The sequence below is a fragment of the Penaeus chinensis genome, chromosome 30, assembly GCF_019202785.1.
Source record: "Penaeus chinensis breed Huanghai No. 1 chromosome 30, ASM1920278v2, whole genome shotgun sequence".
Classification (NCBI taxonomy): domain Eukaryota; kingdom Metazoa; phylum Arthropoda; class Malacostraca; order Decapoda; family Penaeidae; genus Penaeus; species Penaeus chinensis.
The window spans coordinates 26769819-26779818 of record NC_061848.1 but is presented as its reverse complement, the minus strand read 5'-3'; the positions used below and the strand labels follow the sequence as shown (position 1 = coordinate 26779818).

Sequence of the window (10000 nt, the reverse complement as noted above, 5' to 3'; positions counted from 1 at the left end):
CTTTTAAGTATTTGAATAGTAGCTAATGATGCTGCATCATCACTGTACTCCATCTTTAATTTTTTCTGTAGCTTTAAGATCACTGGCACATGTTATATACTTGTGCAGCATTAATGGTGTCATGAGCAAATTTCTGAAAGAGAACTTACATTCTCAGTCCATTTCTCACTTGCATAATGACTAGCACACACCTGAAATTCCCAGATAAATCTCAGATACCATTTGTTTCCTCCATGATATATTTTTGAATGATCTTTCTAAATCCTTTTTCAATTTCAATTGGCCTGTAGCCCAGCTTCTTCTCTAGAGGAACGATCTTACTTGCTATTATTGAGGTTCTGAAGCTAATTTCCTTGTATGCTTGGCAAAAACACTGTACAAATCAGTTGCCTGCTTTCCAAACATAGTCTTCCTGAATACAGTTTTCCAAGTTGAATCCTGACACCCCAAACCTGCTTATGTTTTTACCATCTTTTTCTAGTTACCTTTTCATATATTATTAGACTGATAGTGTTCTCATTGCTGGGTATCCTTCCCTTCCTCATCATGTTAGACAGCTGTATGGACTACAACACTGCTACTACTAAAAATAATGGTAATAAAAAAGAAGGAAAGAAGAAAACACATCATAATCAATCACAAGAAGGGCCTGATTTTACACTTACCTGTACACCAAGAATTTCCAGATGAATGAGAGAATCCAAGTTCTGAAGTCTTGTGATTTTGTTTTTTCCAAGGAACAGACTCTTCAGATTTGTCATACCATCTAAGTTTTCAATTACCTGTTGGGAAGAAAACTGACACTTAAAACCTATTGCTTATTACTATATTTTGATAAGAGCATTATAAATATTACAGCCAAATTATTATCTATACTACTTTCCTATTAACCCAATTAGTGTGGGTGGCAAGACTACAGTGCCATGCTCACTGTAATAAAAGTTCATCTATTGTCTGTACACATAGATGGCTCTACAAGTGCCTAGTCACCAAGGAGTCAGCTATTAGTCTTACCTATCTCACCTGTTTACCCTTTTCCTTGATTTTTTGTAAGCTTCATATCTATTTTTTCATTGTCTTTGATGTTATTAATATTTTTATAACAATTTAATAATCATAATATCAATAAGAATGATAACAATGTCAATATCAATCGTATTAGAAAGAAAACGCATTTTCCCACAAATTCAAGGAATTGTCACTAGGGCCAACTGATAGATTGCTTGGTGGCTGAACACACATGGAGCCATCTGTATGTAACAAAACTCACAAAAATCTAAAGGAGACATTACATAAAAAGACATTAGAAAGAAAAGCCACCGACTCATCTCCTGATAACTGGATCTTTATTAAATAAATCATAATAGTGACAAAATCCTCACCCTTATCTTATTATCTCCCAGTTCGAGAAGTTCCAGGCTCTTCAAGTGGTTGACGTTCTCAATGCGGGAAATTTTGTTGGCACACAAGAAAAGCTTTTTTAGGTTTGTGAGGCCTTCCAAGTTTTCAATTTTCCTTATTCTATTGAAGGAGATGTCCAAGACCCTACAAAAAAGAAAAGAAACAGATATAGTAAAAAATTGCATCAGTACATGTCTAAAAGTATTTGTATACATGTTTCACAGAGTTACTTTAGGGGATTAATTTATACAATAAAGAACTTATTAAAAAACAAGCAAAGGGAAAACATGCAGCTTTGAATCTAAAGACCTAAGAAAAGTTTACAGGACCCAAAAACCCTCAAAGATGCATCCAATAATACATACTCAAGATTAACTAGCATAGAGAGGTTCTCAATCACAGTTATTTGGTTGTCGTAAAGCTCCAGTTCTTTTAGCATCGTAAGCGTGTGAAGATTCTCAATTTTTTTGATGAGGTTCCATCGAAGACACAGTGTCTCAACACAGGTCAGTGCCTCCAAGTTCTCAATCTTTGCAATTCGACGATGATTCAAATCCACCTCCTGCATGTGAGGAAAACACATTACATATCAAATACAAATTACATGTATCCTCTCTCCTCTTTATACATTTTCTTCTTTGTCAGTACTATTGCTCTTCTTGTTACTTATCTCTGTCCATCCCTCCTTATGTATTGCATCAGTGTATAGCTATAACCATCTAAAATCTCCTTATCTCTCTCTCAATCATTTACAAAATCATCAATTCCTTTCTATTATCAGTGTACACATATAGTATTAGCTTCTATAATCTTACTATTTGCAACATTACCAAAATTAATCTTTCTGCACTATGTTAAAATCCTCATTACCTACTATATTTCTATAGCTAGTAAATAATCTACACCTAAAGAAACTGAATTTTAAAGACATCTTTATATAGTTATTGACATTAGACAGCAGAATGCAGCTCAGCTACAATAAATGTTAAGTCTGTGCAAAAACATGCCCTTATCCACATTCACATCCAATCATCCATGCACACTTCAATTTAGCTCACACAACCTTTAGAGAAAACAAGGGAATAAGAATATTACCGATGCAGATGGATCCAAGATGACTAATTCTTCAGTCTCTCCTTCATCAGCATCCGCTATAGAAAAACACAAGTTTTGCTAAATGTTTAAACTTTTTGTTTAAAACAGATTTCTCCCATATGCCACAAAACTGTTGATCATATCAGTTGGTTTCTTTTAAATGAGATTAAATACCTCAGTTAAAGCTTTCCTAAACTTATAGTAATATGATTTAAAATCCTTTTCAAATTTAATTCATTGTAATAAATGAATTAAAGATTTCACACCAATGGCTGATTATGTAAGATAGTTATACCTCTTGGTTCCAAACCTCACCTCTTGATTCTTCTTCAACATCAGATTCAACAGTTGGTTCATCATACTCTTCAGATTGGTGATTGGCTGACACTTCGTCAGAGCCCGGTGACACTTTGTCTGCTGACGATTGATTGGAGTCCCCCATGGCTGTTTAGAGATAACAATGCTCCTTTGTATTTGATATTACATGCTAACATCAAGATATTAATGTGAATAATAACAGCAGCAGTAAAACTGGCAGTTAAGTGAAATATCACTATCAACTGTTGTTAATGAGGAATAAAGAAATGGTTATTGGTTAATGGGTTCAAAGCAAAATATATGTGCTTAACATCAACGGTAATATAGCATTATAGAAAGGGGTAATAGGGAAAAGGGTAAAGATGATTATATGTACTACACATCAGAAGTTGTATAGAAATTTAGGAAAGTAGGAATTAACAAGGGCGATTAGATCAAAATTGTCAATGGAAGATGTGCGGGATTTTGTAAGGATTTCTGAAGGGTAAGGCAGGGATTTGCAAATGGGAGTGGGGTTTAAGGGAGAGAATCCAGGGAAGTGGGAGGGATAGTGGGGAAGGAGGAAGGGATGATGTAGCTGTAGCAGGAGGGTATGGGATGCGTTGGGAGGGAATGGGAGAAAGGGGTGTAGGGGGAACATGAGAAGGAAGGTGATAGATGTTGGCAGTTACTTTGAGTGTAGAAGGAATGGAAGTAGAAAGATTGGAGGATAGTTGAGGTGTAGGCATGTTATCTTTAGTCATGATTAAAAAGTTTTGAATGTCTTTGAGAGTTTCTGCAGTGGAGTTGGTTGGGGAGGTCCCTTATGGGGGGGAGAGAAGCGGGGACAGATGTCTGAGGGGTGGAGGGAGAGGATGATGAAGAAGATGGGGTAGAATATGGGATCAAGTGTTTAGCTTGTCCTATGTGATGAGTTGGGTGAGTAGGAAGAGGGGTAGGTACTGGGTAAGTAGTGATTGGATTGTCTGGAATAGTGAATGAGAGAGAAACGACATGTTTCCTGTCTGGCTTTAAAGTGGGGCCAAGTTTGAGACTTGCCACTTCAGACTCAAACTTGCAAGTAGGGCAGCCCTATAAAATACATTATGGGAGCTGCCACAATTGGCAAACCTGTGTGACTGTGCAGAGCAGTTTGACTAATTATGACCAGGTTGGGCACAGAAAGGGCATCAGGCTATGGAACAGCAGTGTTTGGCAGGATGGACTAGACACCAATAATTCTGACACTGACAGGGGGGAGGTTGATATGGTCGAACAAGGAGGGACTCTCCGCCAGTGTAAACATTACTTAAAGGGGATGTCATGTCTATGGAAAGTAATTTTGGCAATATTGGTGGAGGACCTATGACAGTCTCTTGGGGGGGGGGGGGTAACACTGTACTGATATCATAGTCCAATCTGACCAATCTTTGTCACAGACAGGGTAGTTTGTTGGGGAGATGGAGAAAGTTCCAGTGTAAGCATTAAGGGATAGATGAGGTTGGGCAGGAATCGGTTTGCCAGTGAATTCAGTTAGGGTAGATAATGCTGTAGCTTGGGATTTGGACGGAACTTTGACAAGGCAGGAACAATTGGGGCAGCTGCAGATGGAAACTTTGCCTACTTGTTTTTGGAGGCATTGCTGGAAGAGAAGAGTGTGGTCAGAGTAAGGGCTGTGGGAGGATTACAAAAAATTGATCCCATTCGCCCGGGCTAAACAAAGTATTCAAGATATTTGTAGAGGAGGGGGTTGTAGAAGGAAGGAGACATGTGGAAGAGGAGTAGTGTTGAGAGAGGTAGTACTGCAGAGTGGTGGACAATAAGGCTGCAGAGTAGTAATAGGGGAGGATGGGGTAGTTGATGAAGAAAGTTGTGGGGGTGGAAGATATAAATTAGTGGATATTGGGAGAGGAGGAAGGTTTCCTGGAGATTGAGCACTGGCCTCAATCGATGATTTGGACTGGGCTAATGTGATAATAGGTATTGAGGAGGGGGTAGTAGTAGCAGTGTTCAGAGTTGTGGTCATAGGAGAGCCTGGGATTCGGGAACTAGAATTGAAATCAGTGGGCTATTTGATACAGGGAAAGCCATATTGCCCCCATTAATTGTACAAAGTGTTCATTACTAGCCATGGTAGGCCTAGGAAATGTTGGGAAGGGAAATAGTCCACCCCTCCGGGTCCCCCTGAGGGGCAAGGGCTAAACAACTAAACAGGGGAATACCGTACCCATGGCTCACCCAGGGCATTCATGACTGATACAGTCAGCCTTTCATCCTTTCAACACGGCTCTCACACCTTAGGAAGTGAGTAGTTGAAAGGGTGAGAGAAGAGAAGGAAATGAAAAGGGGTAGGTGAAACGACTGTGAAAAATTGAGTCATGAGCTAAATTGAGTCATGAGCTAATTTGGGGATAGTTTAAAGGTCTTGTGCCTTCAGGCTCTGTTTTAATGTGCTTTTAATTTATTGCACATGCAAGGAGTGGGCCAGGGTTAACTTCCACTAGTGCAAAGTTAGCTTGGACTGGTATACTTCAAGATAATTTGAGCAAATTTCAGAAATTCTGAATTCTAAGAAAACAGATGGTATAGCACAATCTTAAAGTAAAATAATACATGAACAATACAAAAATCTCAAGTAACTAAAGCAGTGGTTTTCAAATGGTTTGCCATTTACCTGGTAAATCTAGGAACTGCTTTCTGTATAAATAACTCTTTTCAAAATGATTCAAATCTACTAAAACTGAAATAAATGATGAGAGTCAAAATGTTTAATATTCCCATATCAAATAACATTTATTTCAACTTACAATTGGAATGTTTAAATTAAATGCTTATAAGATTTCAATAATCTATTGACTCCATAAGGTGCTGATATAAATATTATATTTAGTTATACACAGCAAAAACAAATTAAAACAAATATATATAATGTTATCAAAGATGCAAATCAACAGACTTAGTTATGAAGCTTCAATTGAAGTCTTATTCATTGTATGAAAAACAGTATTCAAATATCAGACTGTCATAATGAAATATGTCTCATTTTCCCTCGAAAATGTTCATATCCACTTCAACTTTCACGAATGATAAGATTGACAATAAACCCACTAAAATATATGAATATAAACTAATGAAGGATAATTTTTACACCCTCTGTGTCTTACTTCTTGAGTTTCTCCCTGCCTTGCTTGTTTACCAATATCACTTCTTAAATCCAACAGGCAATAAAGAGTCAACTATCGTCTATTAAACCAATAGAAAACAGTGACTCATACGGATTCGAAAGTTATCATCAAACATGAGTCATAATTGATCTTGTAAATCTCTGACAAATATCGACTGTTTTCTCGCACTTCTCAACGAATCAGCCTGCTAAATTCTGTCATAATATCAAGTTCTTAAATTCTGGTTCATTATTTACGTGAAAAGCCTGTGTTTATTTTACTTACCAGTGTAGTGTATTGGGTGTTGGTTTAGGTGTGTCTGGATTTGTTTACATCAAGTTTACGAAATGTACCGATTTTAAAATATTATTGATTAATTTATCCAAAGAATCGGGCATATTATATAAAATATCTATGTGGAATACTTTTACAAGGATTATTAATTTTCATATGCCATAGCAAAATAAGTAATCATTTTCCTGTTAAATAATTTTATACATTTCGGGAAAACAGCGGCCGTTACTTAGGGAATGATGCTAAAAATCAACCGTATCATTAAGCATATAAAATCAAAGGAATATTTTACTGATAAAATACTCTGAATCATCACATCAAAGTCACATATTTTTTCTATAGATAACATCTGAAATATTTCGGGAAAAACTCGGCTTTTATAAAGTCATGCGCACTGTAACTTTCTTTTTATTTCTCTCTCTCTCTCTCTCTCTCTCTCTCTCTCTCTCTCTCTCTATATATATATATATATATATATATCTGTGTGTGTGTGCGTGTGTGCGCGCGTGTGTGTGTGTGTGTGTGTGTGTGTGTGTGTGTGTGTGTGTGTGTGTGTGTGTGTGTGTGTGTGTGTGTGTGTGTTTGTGTGCGTGTGTGTGCGGGTGTGTGTGTGGGGGGGGGGGGGTGTAGGTATGTATGTATGTATATATATACATACATACATGCATACATATATGTAAATATATGATGTATATATGATATATACATATATATACATATACATATACATATACATATATCTTTCTATGTCGTCACCGATGGCGCCATGTCTCATGTTGTCGGCTCTTTTTATAGGCATCAAGGTATTTAAGATTGTCAAGGGATGTTTTTAATAGATACACACACACACACACACACACACACACACACACACATACACACACACACACACACACACACACATATATATATATATATATATATATATATATATATATATATATATATATATGAATTGTAAAACACTCTTCCGTGTCGATACTTTGGTAGAAAAAACTAGATTTATTGAAAATGAGACTACAGTTTCGAAATCCACCTGGATTCCATCTTCAAGTCTGAAGATGGAAATTTCTACCACACACACACACACACACACACACACACACACACACACACACACACACACACACATATATATATATATATATATATATATATATATGTATATGAATATATATGTGTGTGTGTAATTTACTGGCAGCTGCTCTAAGGGCTTTGGCATATGCAGTGGAGTGAGTGCTGTGTGTTGACCCAACCCTGCTTGGGATCTTTACTCTTCTCCTCCGCCATGACTCTGGTCCTCATCTGAAGGCATCTGTCTCCATACAAGATCAGCAAGACTCTTCAACCTGGCCCGGCTAAGAGCCAAGACGAAAATGCGTGAGGCCCACGCCAGAGGTATGCTGTTTGCTGACAACGCAGCAATTGCCACCCAACAGCAACAGCAACTCCAGACTCTGATGACTCACTTTGCCCAGGATTGTCAGGGCTTCGGTCTCACCATCAGTCTAAAGAAGACCAATGTGACGGGCGAAGATGTTGTAGACCCTCCCGTCATTATGATCGATGACTATCAACTGGAGGTCGTTCACCGGTTCACCAATCTGGGGTCTTCCTCAGCGACCTCTGTCTGGACGAAGAGATCAGCAAGCGGATCGGAAAGGCAAGTACGACCCTTGTCCACCTCACTCCAAACTCTCCGTAGAGACAAAGGTGGCTGTGCACAACGTCTGCATCCTCAATACGCTGCTGTATGACAGTGAGACTTGGACAACCTGTGCCAAGCAAGAGAAGAGGCTCAACACCTTCCACCAGCGTTGCCTTCCTCGCATCCTGCACAACACAGAGGTCTTGTCTCGCGGTAGACTTCCCCAATGTCAATCTCAATGTTGTTAAAGCGTAAGGCGCTAAAATATGGCGCATATCACGCTTATATTGGGCGAGGTTGATTGTTGTGTGTGTGTGGGGGGGGGGGGGGTAGCTAAGCTTAGAAGTTTTATGTATGCTCTTAGGTGTATTAGTGTAAGCTGGTGAAATGTGTCTGCTTTGTTTGAGTGTATTATGTGTTGTGGCAGCCTATTCCAGCCACGAATGGTGCGTGGAAAGTATGTGTTTGTATGAATCTGTATTGGCGGGGTATGTTACATATTTCTGGTCGTGAGTGTTTCGTGTATTTGTTATGCATGCGTGGTGTAGGTAGGTACTCTTGCTTATTTATGCCAATTTCATTGTTGTGATTTTGAACATATTTTTTAATCTATGTGCTTGTCTGCGTATTGTGAGGGTGTCCATGTAATTATTGCTTAATAGGCGTTATGATGCCATTAATTTTAGTGTAATTGTTCGTGGTGAACCTGGCTGCTGAGGTGTTAAGCTTTTCTAATTTCCTAATATTTGTCTGTGCATGTATGTCCCACATTGCTGCACATCACTCCAATGTAGGGCAGACAAGTGTATTGCAAGCTATGTGTGTGTACAACCGTGTAGATTCCTACTTAAGAAACCCAGTGTTCTGTTTTCTTTGTGTTGTATGTTGTCTCTGTGTGAGTTAAATTTGTAGTGTGATTCCTAGATATTTGTGTGATGTTGCGTTGGATAACTGTTGTGAGCGGAATGAATATGGAAATTTTATAGGCGCTTGTGACCGAGTGAAATTCAAGATTTTGCATTAGTCTGGAAAGTTCATTTGCCATATGACTTCTCATTGCCCGAGGGAGTCTAGGTCAGTCTGGAGGAGGTTACAGTCGTCAGGTTTCTTAATTTGTTGATAGATGAGGCTGTCGTCAGCAAAAAGTTTAGTTGTAGAATTAGGGGTGGATAATGGGAGGTCATTTATGTAGAGTAGGAAAAGAAGAGGGCCTAAGACGGTACCCTGGGAGACACCAGAAGAGACAGGCATAGAGCTAGGTATAGTACCATCAAGGAGAACGCGTTGAGTCCTGTTTGAAAAAAAAGCTGTGATCCAGTGAAGAGTTTGTCCAGTTATTCCGTAAAAATATAGTCTTTTTGTCATTCTTTTGTGGGGGACTTTGTCAAAGGGTTTGGCGAAGTCTAGCACAATAGTGTCTACCTGTTTAACGTAACGTCTGTCTAGGAGTCTGGAAATGTTATGAGTAACAATAAGTTGGGATTCGCATGATCCTTTGGGTCGGAATTCGTGTTGTGTGTCAGTTAGTATGTTATTGTTAAGATAATTCATTATGCATTTGTGTATGATGATGGGGGTGAGATGGGGCGATAATTTGATGGGTCAGTCTGATCACATGCCTTGAAAAGGGGTGATGTCTGCACAAAGCCAGTCAGTTGGGAGAAAGGATATCCAGTGGGACTGTGTGAATATGATTCGGAGGATAGGGGCGAGGACGGGGGAACACAGAGTGGAACTGTGTTAAGTAGATGAGTTTTGTGTTCTGGTGTGATGATATGAGTGCCGTTGTGGTCTTTAAATGCATCTCTGTTAGTGGTGTCCAGTCTGCGTCTTGAAGAACTTCAACTTCTCTATGGTTTTGGCAAATGTTTTTTGGAAAGATTTGAAACTGCTCAAGTTTCCAGTGTGTTGTATGATTGCGCGCGTCTGTAGAGTCACTGTTTTCTTCGGCGTTGTCTGTGTAGAGACCCCTGGAGAACCAGGGGAGTGTGTACCTACTCGAAGTTTTTTTTTTTTTTTGTGGAATGTGATTTTTGATGGAAGTGTGTATGAAGTGTTTCAGGCTATTTCAATTTTCATCAAGTCAGAAGTAGGAGTCAGT

General features: G+C 38.7%; 1 protein-coding gene across 3 annotated transcripts in view; it reads right to left on the bottom strand.

Annotated features, from left to right (window-relative positions):
* Positions 1–6307, bottom strand: part of LOC125041145 (protein phosphatase 1 regulatory subunit 7-like) — a 14075-nt gene extending 7768 nt beyond the window's left edge. The window contains exons 1-6 of one of the 3 annotated variants that reach the window (XM_047635939.1): positions 6243–6307; positions 2812–2940; positions 2497–2552; positions 1767–1963; positions 1383–1545; positions 666–782 (exon numbers count right to left, since the gene is read on the bottom strand). In XM_047635939.1, the coding sequence (XP_047491895.1) occupies positions 666–782; positions 1383–1545; positions 1767–1963; positions 2497–2552; positions 2812–2938 (660 nt within the window). In that variant the 5' untranslated portion in view covers positions 2939–2940; positions 6243–6307. Of the gene's footprint in view, positions 1–665; positions 783–1382; positions 1546–1766; positions 1964–2496; positions 2553–2811; positions 2941–5957; positions 6053–6242 lie in introns of those variants that run through there. The other 2 variants (XM_047635940.1, XM_047635938.1) reach the window with 2 other exon arrangements.
* Positions 6308–10000: the final 3693 nt, after the last annotated feature.